Here is a 13963-nt window from a genome sequence, read left to right as displayed (position 1 = left end):
TAATCCCCACACTTTGGGAGGTCAAGGCAGGAGGATTGCTTGAGTCCAGGAGTTCAAGACAAGGCTAGGCAACATGGTGAAACCCCGTCTCTACAAAAAATACAAAAATTAGCTGGGCATGGTGGGATGTGCCTGTAGTCCCAGCTACTTTGGAGGCTGAGGTGGGAGGATTGCTTGAGCCCAGGAGTTTGAGGTTACAGTGAACTATGAATTTAATAATCTTGACATTTCATATAAATGACATTTCAAAATCTTTACAATATCTTGCTATAAATAAAGTAACGTGTACGGCTCCATCATTTACATAAATCTAGACCCTCACGGCTCTGGTCAGGACTCAACCACCTCTATACCTTAGTTCCTTAGATCAGGGTTGCCAATAAAAGAGAAAAGAGAGAGACCAACCCAGAAATACACTGACTAGTAAAAGTCCCAGAAAGAGAAATACAGTGAAGGAAGGAGGGTCAGTTATCAAAGAACTATTATGAGAAACGTTTCCAGAATTGAAGGATATGAATTTCTAGAAAGAGTTCATCCCCTGGCCAGGCACGGTGGCTCATGCCTGTAATCCCAGCACTTTGGGAGGCCGAGGTGGGAGGTTCACTTGAGGTCAGAAGTTCAAGACCAGCCTAGCTAACATAGTGAAACCCTGTCTCTACTAAAAATACAAAAATTTGCCAGGCATGATGCGCATGCCAGTAATCCCAGCTACTCGGGAGGCCGAGGCAGGAGAATCTCTTGAACCTGGGAGGTGGAGGTTGCAGTGAGCCGAGATCACACCACTGCACTCCAGCCTGAGCAACAGAGCGAGGTTCCGTCTCCAAAAAAAAAAAAAGAGGGTTCATCCCCAATGCCCACCATGCTGAACGAGAAGAGGTCCATGGCATAGTCGTGAAACTTCCAGACAGTGGTTCCAGAACCTTCCAGAGAGAAGAAAAACAGGTCAGCAAGGAGGACACTGACGTTACCAACAGCAAAACAAGAAAATGAGAATGTAGCAATGCCCTCAAAATTCTGAGGGAAAATGGGTTTTAATCAAGAAGTCCACGTTTAGTCAAACTAGCAATTCAGCATGACAGAATTATGATTTTTGTGGGTGGTGGTGAGTGCCTGTGGTCCCAGCTACTCTAGAGGCTGAGGTGGGAGGATCGCTTCAGCCCCTGAGTTCAAGGTTGCAGTGAACTATGACCGCGCCACTGCACTCCAGCCTGGGCAACGGAGACCCTGTCTCAAAAGAAAAATAGAAAAAGAAAAATGCAGAATTAAGATTTTTCAGACATGCATGGCCTAACAAACTGTATCTCCCCTGTATCTTTTCTTAGGAAACTACTTCAAGATAAGCTCCACCAAAAATAGAGAGGAAATCAAGAAGATTAAGACGCAGGATCCAGCGCAACGCTCCAGCACAGGAGAGACCAAAAGAACGTTTGACAATCCACTGACTTCCTAGAAAACAGAAGAGTGGGCTGGGCATGGTGGTTCACGCCTGTAATCCCAGCACTTTGGGAGGCTGAGGTGGGTGGATCACCTGAGATCAGGAATTCGGGACCAGCCTGGAGAAACCCCGTCTCTAAAAATACAAAAATTAGCCGAACGTGGTGGCGCACGCCTGTAGTCCCAGCTACTCAAGAGACTGAGGCAGGAGAATGGCGTGAACCCGGGAAGCAGAGGTTGTAGTGAGCCAAGATCGCGCCACTGCACTCCAGCGTGGGAGACAGAGCGAGAGTCCGTCTCAAGAAAAAGAAAAAGAAAAAAAAAAAGAAACAAAGTTTAGCTTTCCCATGCTCCCACCCCCCGCACCGCTGCCCGCCCCCCCACACCCTCCTATTCATTCTTTCAAGTTAGGCCCAGGGCAACATTAAAAAACAAACCTGTAATCAGTATTTATATGATATGACATTTTGTGTATTCATCTCAGCTGAGTCAGTTGTATATCATGGTTAATTACCATTATTTTACAACTTTGGAAAGCCCCTCATCTTCCCGCTCCCGGATGGACCACGAGTTCTCCAGGCCCCTGTATGGCTATGGACCAAGACTTCTTTCATGATGACCTTGGGAACTGCTTTCCTCTCTCCTACTTTGGGTTCCCTATTTCCCCGAGTCAATGCCATCTTTTTCTGGGTTTACTCCTTCAGTTGTAGCGAGTTAAAGACTGAATGGAGATGAGGGAGGTGGAAAGTAAGTACAGCCTCTTCTTCCGAGACATCTGCTTAGGAAGAGAAGGAAGGAGCCTCATGAGGATGTATTTAGAAGTATGGAGGCAGAGACCAGCAGCAGGCCAGCTAAAAAGTTAAAAGTAGTTCCCGCGGGGGAGGTGTGCAGCTGGGGACTGTTGTTTCTCAATTATGAGGCTTGTGGTGCCAATAAACCTCGCATGAGTAGCAACTCAGCAGGCCCAGGATACGTGTTGGAAGGGGAATGAGGGAAGGGGCAATTCTCCAGGCAGCAGGGAGAGCGTGAGCAGAAGTCACTGCCAACACTCCCACCACAGGAACCTAAGGGAAGGCGCGGCGCAGCGAGGGCAGTGAGAACGCCCCGGCTTCCAAGCAGGAGTCTAGACGCGGTAAGGATTGTGTATATGGGAGTGGCTTGAACAGCTGAGGCATTGCCTTGGAAGATGAGAGGGGTGCACGGTTAAAGCAGGGAGAGCAGCGGGAGCCCATGGGCCTACTCCCAGGAGATAAGGGGTCAGAAATGAAGGAGCTCCACTGTGTTACCATGAAAGATGGAAAAGAAACAGAACCGGCGGTCCTCAACTACAGACTGGATCTAGATAGAAGGGAAAGTGAGGAATCGAGGGTGATTCTTGGGTTTCTGAGTTAGATGACTGAATAGATGATGCTTTCCCCCAAATCAGAGAGTTTAGCAGGAGAGCTTGAAAGGGAAGAAGTGAGTTAAAGTTTGGGACATGTGTTCGAGGTGCAAAGGGGACAGTCAGGGGATGATGTCTAATAGGCACTTGGATACAGATCTGAAGTTTGGTAAGGAAGACTGGCTGAGATTCAAATATAGGTGAGTCACAGAAGCAGCCCAAGGCCAAGGCAAGGAGATAAAAACACTTGGGAAGAGGTAAAGGGTGAGCGATACAGGGAGGCACTGGCAGGGCCGCGGTCTCCGTCCTCAGGAAGGGAGTGGTTACCAGCGTCAAATGCCATAAAACGTCAGGAGACTCACTGCACGGCTCTTAGCTGAACTATCAAGGAGGCCTGGTGGAAGCAGAGGTCTAATTTGTAGTCGACGCAGTCCTCATTCTGCAAGTGTGGGCTGAGTGGAAGAGGCAGTAAGCAGCAAGGAGGTGGAGGCGGGATGTTGGGATTCTCTGAGAAGAATGGGGACACCAGGGAGTTGGGGAGTGGCTAAAATTCAAGGTTTGACCTATTTCCATTAAAGATGGGAGAGATTTGAGGAAATTTATATGCCAGTACAGAGTTTGAAAACGGGAGAGACAAAAGGAAAGTCTTACCATGTAATCCAGCAGTCACACTCCTAAATATGTACCCCGCTAATGTGAAAACATGTCCATGAAACACCTGCACATGGATGCTTATAGCTTTACTCATAGCTGCCAAGAACTAGAAGTAATCAATATGGCCGTCAGTAGGTGAATAGATAAACATATGGTGGTACATCCGCGCAATGGAATAAAGAACGAGCTATCAAGCCACAACAAGAGATGCATGAATCTGACAGGCACGTTGCCAAGCAAAAGCAGCCAGTCTGAAAAAAGCTGCATGGTATGTGCTTTCCAGTTACATGACATTCTGGCAAAGGCAAAACTATAGACAGTCAACACATCAGTAGTTGCCAGGAATGCAGGTGTGGAGTAGGGTGGAAATTTCACTACATAGATGAAGCACAGGGGATTTCTTAGGGCTTTAAAGCCATTCTGTGTGATACTATAAAGATGTTTTTTTTTTTTTTTTTTTTTTTGCGACAGAGTCCCTCTCTGTCACCCAGGCTGGAGTGCAGCGGCACAATCTTGGCTCACTACAACCTCCGCCTCCTGGGTTCAAGCAATTCTCTGCCTCAGCCTCCTGAGTAGCTGGGATTACAGGCATGCATGCGCCACCGCACCCGGCTAATTTTTTTTAGTAGAGACAGAGTTTTGCCATGTTTGCCAGGCTGGTCTCAAACTCCTGACCTCAGGTGATCTGCCTGCCTCGGCTTCCCAAAGTGCTGGGATTACAGGCATGAGCCACTGCACCCGGCCTGACATTAAGCTTTTGTCAAAGCCCATAAAACTTCAGAGCACGACTAAATCTTAATTTATGTGCATTAAAAAAAAAAAAACCAGGCCAGTGGCTCACATCTATAATCCCAGCATATTGGGAGGCCGAGGCAAGCCATAACACCAGCCTATAGTCCAAGGAACAGCAGCAGCTTGGCTAAATGCCTCACCACCAAGTAACGAGGTTCACCAGTTTTTCAGCCCAGGGAAACTGGGTCCTTACCAGTCCCATCCTACCTCCTCCATCTTTCATCTTTCAGGATTTGTCATGTGCAATCCCAGCTATCAATCTGTTATCAGTCAGGGGTCTTAGGTGCAGATTTAAAAATTCACTCTAGCTTGTTTAAGCAGAAAGAAATCTACCAAAAAAAAAAAAAAAAAAAAGGATTGGGTGCGGTGGCTCATGCCTATAATCCCAGCACTTTGGCAAAAAGATCATTTGAGCCCAGGAGTTCAAGACCAGCCTGGCCACCATGGCGCAACGCTTTTTCCACTAAAAATAAAAAAATTAGCCAAGCATAGTGGCACATGCCTGTAATCCAAGCTTCTTGGGAGGCTGAGGCACAAGAATTGTTTGAACCTGGGAGGTGGAGGTTGCAGTGAACTGAGATTGTACCACTGCACTCCAGCCTAGGCAAGAGTGAGACTCTTGTCTCAAGAAGAAAAAAAAAAAGGAGGCCGGGCGCGGTGGCTCACGCCTGTAATCCCAGCACTTTGGGAGGCCGAGGAGGGTGGATCACGAGGTCAGGAGATCGAGACCATCCTGGCTAACACCATGAAACCCCGTCTCTACGAAAAATACAAAAAATTAGCCGGGCGTGGCGGTGGGCGCCTGTAGTCCCAGCTACTTGGGAGGCTGAGGCAGGAGAATGGCATGAACCCGGGAGGCAGAGCTTGCAGTGAGCCGAGATCGCGCCACTGCACTCCAGCCTGGGCAACAGTAAGACTCCGTCTCAAAAAAAAAAAAAAAAAAAAAAAAGGAAAAGGCCAGGGACAAGCCGCAGGTTTTATGTAAAGCAAAAATCCCAAACCCCTCCATAGACTGCTCTGCCAGATACCACACACCAGCAGGGGTGGCAAGGTCTCTGCCACTGCTGCCCCCAGTGCCACACAACACTGTGCAGAGGAACCCTTGCCAAAGTCAGAAGACAGACTCTTCACACAGCTTCTCTCCCACACTGCGGTGCCGGTCTGATCAGAGATCCCAAGCGCACAACCCTACTCAACCTGCAAGACAGGCTGGGAAAGCAAGTTTCTAGTCTCTTGCCGGGAGGAGGGAAACAAGGAAGTTCCCCACACAGAAAAAGGCGTTTCAGGCTGGGCTCGGTGGCTCACACCTGTAATCCCAGCATATTGGGAGGCTGAGGCGGATCACGGGTCAGGAGATCAAGACCATCCTGGCTAACTCGGAGAAACCCCGTCTCTATTAAAAATACAAAAAATTAGCCGGGAGTGGTGGCGGGCGCCTGTAGTCCCAGCTACTTGGGAGGCTGAGGCAGAAGAATGGCGTGAACCCAGAAGGCGGAGGTTGCAGTGAGCCCAGATCATGCCACTGCACTCCAGCCTGGGCGACAGAGCGAGACTCCGTCTCAAAAAAAAAAAAAAAAAAGAAAAAGGGGTTTCAAAAACTCACAGATGGGCCACCAAGAATGACAAACGTCTATTACACGGAAACTTGCCAGTTACATTGTAGCTTACATAATTTTTAATTTTTATTGAAATTTAAAATTTTTATATTAGCTTAAATGTTAATATTGAAAATTAATTTCAAATTTCTCAAGTACTAACTTGCAGGAGATTTAGAAATTATTCGACTATCAGAAATTCATTATAAATAAAGCACTAACTGATTAATGCAGTTATTTTAAAAATAAAAGACTGGGGAGAAAGGCACACACCAAGCTGTGCTCATGAGAACGGAAATCAAGTAGTATGAGTTGGTTGCAATTCTCTCGTTGCTGACCATGAGAATGTTAGGAAAAGCCACCCATTTAGGTGCAAACAATGTTACTACAAAGCATAACAACAATAAATGCATGCATGAAAGGTGGGTTGGAACCATTAGTTTCTAAAATTAAACTAGTCCTTGTTACATTCAGCATGGCACACTCGGGTACTTGTAAGCACAAACATGGTTTCCACTTGAGGAATGGTATGCCTAATTCCATAGATAACTAAAGTTCCAGGGCTGCTTTTGATTCTTACTGTCCTCCACAATGTTCAATTATGTAATTTACCTCACATTCCTTAACCCCAACTTACTTTACAGAACAGGTGCACTTTTATCATAAAACTCAATTTTATTCAATAAAATAATACCACAAAAGATAAAATGTTATTCTTTTATTTATGTTAAATAAAAACATGAGAAAATCCTTTTTTAAAAAGGGTCAGAATATTCCTTATGTCTCCAAACCAAGTCCATGGATGCAAAGAAATGCTGAGTTTTTAATACACTTTCATGTCATAATAACCAAAGGAGACAGCACGGGCTCGAGTCTTTCAGCTGCCGCTTAGGAAAGTCACATGCAGTATTTGGGAAAGCAAGGAACAGAACACAGGCATGAGTATTTTCTGGAAATACCTCCTGCCCTGGCAATGAACCTCAGTACCAAATATTTTTGTTTTCTTTTTTGTGGTCCTGATAAAGTTTTAAGCCACACATCCTACTGAACTTCAATGATACAATTTCTCACAATTCCAGAATTCTATTAATTGGCAGTACAGTTTACTTGGCCAACGTGGATAATCTTATAAATTTTAAAATTACATACAATAGAACACTATTGCAAATTTTGCCAGTAGAAACATGACCCCAAGGAACTGCCATTTCCAAAACATAACTGGGCACACATTTACAATGCACCTGCTAGGTTTTGAATTCATTTGTCATTTCTGATCTACCCTAAAGACTATGCTTGAATCTCTGAAAACAAATGCTAGTTTCATGATTTCTATACCCACATACTCCATAAATCCATCACAAACCCTACAGTCTGATTTAGCCTAACGGCAAATGATTCATCCAATAGACCATGGTATGTTCACAATTCTTCAATCTTATTCAGGTTGTAAAGACGTTTTTCTACGACTGGAGTCACTAAGAATTTCTCTGTTAGAGAAAGCATCATTTTCACCTTTGGCACACTGCCAAGATGATACTTTACTACAGAATTTATGAAACTACAATTTAGTAATTTGCAGGCTTTATTAAAAGAAAAGAAAAACAAAGAATAATTTAATATAACCCCATGTCCCAAAACTTTCTAGTTTTTTTTTTTTTTAGTGCAAGAAATGCTGCATCATTGAAGCACTTGAGAATTACCATGAAATCTAACAAAAAACGTCATCAACTCAGGAGTAATAATAAAAAGGAGAAACAACCAGAGAGGCACACAGATTGTTGTTTTTTTAAAAGGATTTTTATACTATATTAAAAAACCACAAAATAAAAAAGGGATCAATCAACATATATCTTAGAAGTCCTTCCAAGAGTCTTGGTATGCAACAGCCATGGAGGCTGTGACCTTTTTCCTTCTTTTCTCAGCCTGCAGTTCATTTAAGGATCACCGGAGATGACTCGTGCTCTAGTTCTTAAAATCAAACTTGTTCTGCCAAATCCAAGACCCTGAATTTGTCCAAATTGTAGAAACATGCTTTTACCACCCGTCCACCAAAATACCTCCCATTCAAGTCAACAACCGCTGAAAGGCAAACAAAAGACAGTTAATACAGGTATCCTATAAGATAAAGGTTTAACTTTAATTAAACAGTAACTTTACTTGTAAAGATTAAGGCTGTAAATTCAACTTTTTTATTCTTTAATATTTAGCTGTACCACTAACCTTTAATTGCTGATTCAACTCTCTCAAATTCTAAAAATATCCGTACTGCTTCATCATCAGGGGCACCAGGAATCTGGAAGAAAATGAGAGCGTGATGAGTAAAGGCATTTGAGATTGCATTGAATGAGTTTTCTCTTTTAAATGATTTCTCAGAGTGAATATTCTAATTATCATCATATACAGTCAAGTAGTTGTCAAATACCAAGGAAATAAGTATAATTTGTTCATCATCAAAAACGTACTGAATGCCTGTTTTTATGACAGGCATTGTTAGGTGCCAGGAACACAGGGCTAGGCAGTCTCTGACCTCATAAAGGCCCTGTGCCAGCTGATGACGTAAACAAATAATTATGTGGTCAACAAACAGCAATAGGATAAAGAAACAGAGGAAGCAGAGCTTTCAGATTAAAAAGGCTGGTGCTCTAGTGGCCTTTCACATCAGGTCTCATTTTGACTAGCTCTGTCTGGCTTTCCTAGCCCTCTGTAATTCCACCCACCTAAGCACTTCTGCTAATCCCCAACAGGCCCATCCATTCCATTTTGGTAGTCCTGATCTTCACTGTCTCCTACGAGCCATTATCCCAATCAGAATACCCTTCCCTGCAAATCCCACCTGTTCGTTTCAAAGTGCAGCCCATATCTGCTATTGCTCACAAGGCAGTCTATTTTTTCACTGATCTAATCCTTTTCTCAACTCCTGAACTTAGTCAATACTACCTAGTCTAGTAACTGAATATCTTTTAGTTATTTTAGATGTGTTTCTTCAACTGAACACACCACTGAGAGTACAGAGCATGCTTCCTGTAATCCAAGTGCTCTCCGCACAGTGCAGTGCATGTGAGAGGCACTAAATACTCACCAAATGACTGAAACCAAAGGCATGTCTAAGGAACTAAACTACTGAGCACACTAGAATCAAGGTCTTCAGTCATCATACTGATCCTCAATCATGAAGCATTCCCGTTTCTTCACCAAATAAAACTTGAAATCATTGTCTTTATGTTTAAAACTGTAATAATTGAGCAAGAGAAGTACAAATAACCAACGCCTGTCACCTTCTGCAGTAAGAATGTTACTTATAGCATACCGTCCTGTTTGTAGAAAATGTTTTGTAATCTGCCAATTACAACTTGTGTTATAAACATCAAAAGAAAACGCTCTTACTTCAAATATCACACATTTTCCAACTTTGCCATATTTTTCACATTCTTCCTTGGTTTCAACTTCCAAGTCTTCATCCACCTCTCCCGCACCAACCATGTTCTTTAAACACAAAAATAAACAAATTCAAGTACCAAGTATAACTTACAAACACCTAGCAGAGGTATATAAATATGACTTAGTGATGGTAAATGTTCTCAATCCCAAACGACATAATGAAAAATTTCATCCCCAAAGTACCCAAAAGTTAGTATTTCTTAAAACACTAAAACATATATTAAGCCTGTAGAGTTACAAAAGCATCCATGCAAGCACCAAAATGTATAAACTATCTGAAGCTCTAGCAATTTCAAATATTTAATTACTCACTGCAGTCTTAAACACTGTACTTAGCAAAGAGACTTACACATTAGTGAAAAATCTAAAATCAGCCTTACGTGGGATCTGCCCAAAGTATTATTTGCAAAAGTATCATTTTCAGTTTTAACTTTTAGGGAGAGCAGGGTAGGCTGGAGTGACACACACAAATCTAGGCAGGCGGACAGCTTGCTTTCCTCAGCTTCTTACCCTTAGTAAGACCACTTTAGTAGGACACTTAAGTATTTCAGTCAGCGGATTTGAATCTGACTTCTTGGATGCATCTGTATCAAAACATACCATTAGATGTGTTACAGAACTGAGCAGCGTATCATTAGATGTGTTACAGAACTGAGTCCTACTTACAATAATTAATTTAATTTCAATAGCGATCCCCACCATTTATGTCCTAGGCATCTACACAATTGGTCTTTGAGCGAAAACACAGCCTTATCTGCAATGAAAGCCTCTGCTTTGCTTTGACATGTTTTTACAATAGCATCTGGATGTTTTAAGCCTCCACCATTACTTGCAATTTTTGCTCATCTCACTTCCCAAAGGGCTGACAGGGCATGTGAGTGATAATTCCTATAGGTGAGTTGACTTGGAGCAAACGTTCAAGGTCACGGGCCCAGGGGAATATGCAGTTACTAATCCAGCCACCAGCTGCCTTACTTCAGATAACCTCACAAGTCGGGACAACTGTTGGTTTCTGGCACTCACCTGTCAGGCTCGTGATGTATCCTAAGCTGTGCATGAACGGGGCTGCCAGAAAAGTTTTCTTCTTTCTTTAGCAAAGGAAGTTCAGCTAGGCTGACTCAAACTTAATTCCCTGATTAAAATGCTAACATATGTTTGTCTCTTTCCTGAATTCCCTCAATACAGAACAGACTGTAAAAATTAAATGAAAATAAAACACCAACTAGGCATCATTTACCAAGAGACTGCAACATAACATTAGATCTCGCAAAGCAAACAATCTGTAAGAGAATCAGAAATCACATCTATACTGAAAGGGCAAAAGGGAAAAGTAGAGACGACCTCTGAGATGGAGATAGCAGGTATATTCACTGCCACACTATATGGCTCTGTCCTTCATGCTCTAAACACATAACCAAGATTTCTTCCTGAGGACTACTCATTTTCTGCCCAAGTCTCTCACCATCTTTTCCTCCACAAGCCTTCATCTCTCTACGTCTGTTCTGAAAAAATAAAGATGAGCCTCAGGATTCCTGGTTTCACAAAACGGAAGTGGCAGTGCATCATATGATCAGGACGGCCTGTGTTCTAGTGATGGCAGGGCCAGCCCTCTCCCTCTGGCCACACGCCTCATTGTCCCCCTGCTGACACATGAGGATCAAGACTGGCCATGTCTGATACGGATGGGGCCAGTCCTTTCCCTCTAGTCACACGCTTCCCTGGGGACACACCTTTCTCTGTGGCGTCGCCCACGATGATCTTGCCGCCACGCTTGCTGGTCTTCTCCACTGACAAGGCAGTGCTCAGGCCCTGCTCATGCTTCCCCAGACCCTGGCCCTCCCGGAAGCCGTACTTCTGCATGATCTTGTGCGCCACCGTGCCCCTGGCAGGAGAAGAAGGGAAAGGACTCTTAGCCTTGACATCGTCAACTGGAGATAGGCTGCATTTTTCCATCACAACAACCTCCTTCTGGAGAGAGTGCATGCTCCACAGGGGCTTCAACAAAGTCACTCATTAACTAGGAGTGGGTTATTAGATGGAAGCTGTGGGGATGTGCAGCATGAAAGAAATAGAAAAAGCTATGAATAAAATCCAGAACATCCTGTTGTCTTGGAGGGGAAATGTCAGTTTCTCTGGTGGAGTCTCCTCAGTGCCCTATTAGGAAACACAAGACCTTTTGTGTGCTCCGGACCTGCACTGCCACATAGCTTATGACCACAGTTTATTAAAAAGTGGCTATCAAAAAGTAAGTATGAAGTTTCGTACAATGAAGATGATCCCATTTTCCTAAATAGCACAGGAGAGTTTCCAATGACAGACTATACAAATGAAAGAACCCTTAGAGATCACCTATTTAACAAATGAGAAATAAACGGAGGCCAAGATTAGCTGACTAGCTTAAGGGGTGGACTTAGAAGTAATGCAAGACGCCATATTAGAAATTATTTGTACAGGCTGGGTGCAGCTGCTCACACTTATAATCCCAGCACTTTGGGAGGCCGAGGCGGGTGGATCACCTGAGGTCAGGAGTTCAAGACCAGCCTGGCCAACATGGTGAAACCTCATCTCTACTAAAAATGTAAAAATTAGCTGGCCATGATGGTGTGCACCTGTAGTCCCAGCTACTTGGCAGGCTGAGGCAGGAGAACTGCTTGAACCTGGGAGGCAGAGGTTGCAGTGAGGCGAGATCGCACCACTGCACTCCAGCCTGGGCGACAGAGCGAGACTCCATCTCAGAAAACAAATAAATTATTTGTACAGCTGTTAATGGTAGAGCTGAAACTGGACCCCACAACTCTCAGTCACTGCTTTCTGTAACAACCAAATGGCTCTCACACTGCGCTCTGAGGTGCAGCATGGGTCTGAAGGGCACCCCAACCCCATGACCACTGCTGCTTAGGGCTTAAGACACAAAATCCCGCTTCAACTGGAACTGCACCTACATTACTTCTTGTATTTAATTCCCTTAACATTTTCATTTGAACAAGCTATTCTAGGGCTAAAAAGACCAGAAACTGCTGAATGGTACCATCTTGCATCTTTCCTAAGCACAAGTTAAAGATGTAATTCCTGGTTAAAAGCAAATTCAGTAAAAAGTCAGTTTTTATCATAAACAGGGAAAACAAAACAAAACAAAACCAGCTTCATGTCTGTCCAACCCTCCAGTACACAAAGCTTCCTGCAGCCACGGCCATGTCCTATGTCTGCACCATCCAACATGGTCACCACTTGCATGTGGTCACTGAGCACTTGAAAGGAGACTAGTGAGTTTCAACCCCACTCACTGTCTCACCGGCTGCATTTCTGCTACAGGCAGCAGCCAGCAGATGCAACACAGCACAGAACAAAGCCTTCATGTGATACTGCTTCATGGGACAGCCGTCTCACAGGATCAAAGTCAACAACACAGAATATCCTCTTAACCAAAATGTTTGCCAAGCCCAGCACAGTTTAAAAAAATCCCCAAGCCCCACCTGAGCGTCAGCCTTACAGTCAAATTTTATATGCTGGCAAACATGTCAACTTGTAGTTAGAATGACCCCGAGTTTTTTAGACCAAAGGTTTAGAACCATGACCTGAAAGCAAATGGCCCACTTTATCAGGAAAAAAAGGTATCACCTGCCCTTTGGAGACAGTAAGTCAGCTCTGATTCATATGAGCTATTTTATTTGCAAATGTTATGAAGGCAAATGTAAACATTAATCAGGTTCTGTGCCTGTCTAGGAAAATAATGTTCAACATCAAAATGAGTCAAAACTTCTACTGGGAGGTTGCTGTTTTGAACAAGCCCCATCATTACACTGGAACACGCTCCACACGATTGAGGCAGGTACCGTGTGACCTGCACACACCAAGGGTCCTGAATGTCCTCAGTTTCAAACAAGCTGCATCTATTGAAAGGGCTATCAACGCTTCACACTGTCTCTCAAGTCCTTAGATAAGAACATTAAATCATTACCCCATGTTAGCGAGGAAGGAGTTGCTAGGTCCGGTTGGAGATCTCGGTCTGTCTTGTTCCTCGTACACTGGGGGAGGAATGGCTGCTTTGGAAGACTGTGATCGAGGTCTTGAGTCCTCTTCATAAGGAAAATCTCGGGGTACTATTGGAGAAAAATAAAGTAGGCTCACCAAAATACTATAGAAAACACTCTGAAACCTCACTTGTATCAATTATTTATCTTGAACAAATTTAACCTACTTTTTGGTTTACCACAAGGAGAGAAAAACACCAAATCAATTTTACAGCCTTTATACGACTTTTTTTAAAACCACAGAGGGAGGACGCTACTTTCCTGATTCTAACTTTCCTTTTGCTATTTCTATCTCCTCAAACGTCTTTTTTATATCTTACTGAAATGTTATTCACCCTTTAAAATCTTCTTGAATGAATATTCTTGCCGGAAAGATGTTCTGTATGTTCTAAGGAGATACAATCTGGCCATCTTTTGACTCCTGCAGTACCTTGGGTGCACCTGTCTAGACCCCGACCTCACTATCTCATCAGCTCATGGCCCACAAAGGTCTCCGAGGTTAGGGGCTACGCACTGGAGCGGTGGCTTCAACCCTAGTTAGATGAAAGTCAGCAGGACGCTTTAAGACCATCCAGATGCCTGAGCCCCACTCCCAGAGACTGGTTTCAATTGGGGTTTATTGTTTGTCTGTTGTTTTC

General features: G+C 43.7%; 1 protein-coding gene and 1 long non-coding RNA gene across 2 annotated transcripts in view; one reads left to right on the top strand and one right to left on the bottom strand.

Annotated features, from left to right (window-relative positions):
* The window catches only part of LOC117974487 (uncharacterized), a 28564-nt gene extending 21363 nt beyond the window's left edge, over positions 1–7201 (top strand). The window contains exon 3 of the long non-coding RNA XR_004664502.4: positions 1323–7201. This is a non-coding gene — a long non-coding RNA (uncharacterized LOC117974487). The remainder of the gene's footprint in view (positions 1–1322) is intronic.
* The window catches only part of RBM17 (RNA binding motif protein 17), a 27886-nt gene continuing 20482 nt past the window's right edge, over positions 6560–13963 (bottom strand). The window contains exons 7-12 of the mRNA XM_034929901.3: positions 13253–13394; positions 11025–11176; positions 9805–9878; positions 9241–9339; positions 8077–8149; positions 6560–7935 (exon numbers count right to left, since the gene is read on the bottom strand). Coding sequence (XP_034785792.1) covers positions 7832–7935; positions 8077–8149; positions 9241–9339; positions 9805–9878; positions 11025–11176; positions 13253–13394 — 644 coding nt within the window. The 3' untranslated portion in view covers positions 6560–7831. The remainder of the gene's footprint in view (positions 7936–8076; positions 8150–9240; positions 9340–9804; positions 9879–11024; positions 11177–13252; positions 13395–13963) is intronic.

Source organism: Pan paniscus, chromosome 8 (genome assembly GCF_029289425.2).
Source record: "Pan paniscus chromosome 8, NHGRI_mPanPan1-v2.0_pri, whole genome shotgun sequence".
NCBI lineage: Eukaryota > Metazoa > Chordata > Mammalia > Primates > Hominidae > Pan > Pan paniscus.
The sequence above is the reverse complement of the archived record's forward strand: the minus strand, read 5'-3'. Positions and strand labels throughout refer to the sequence as shown.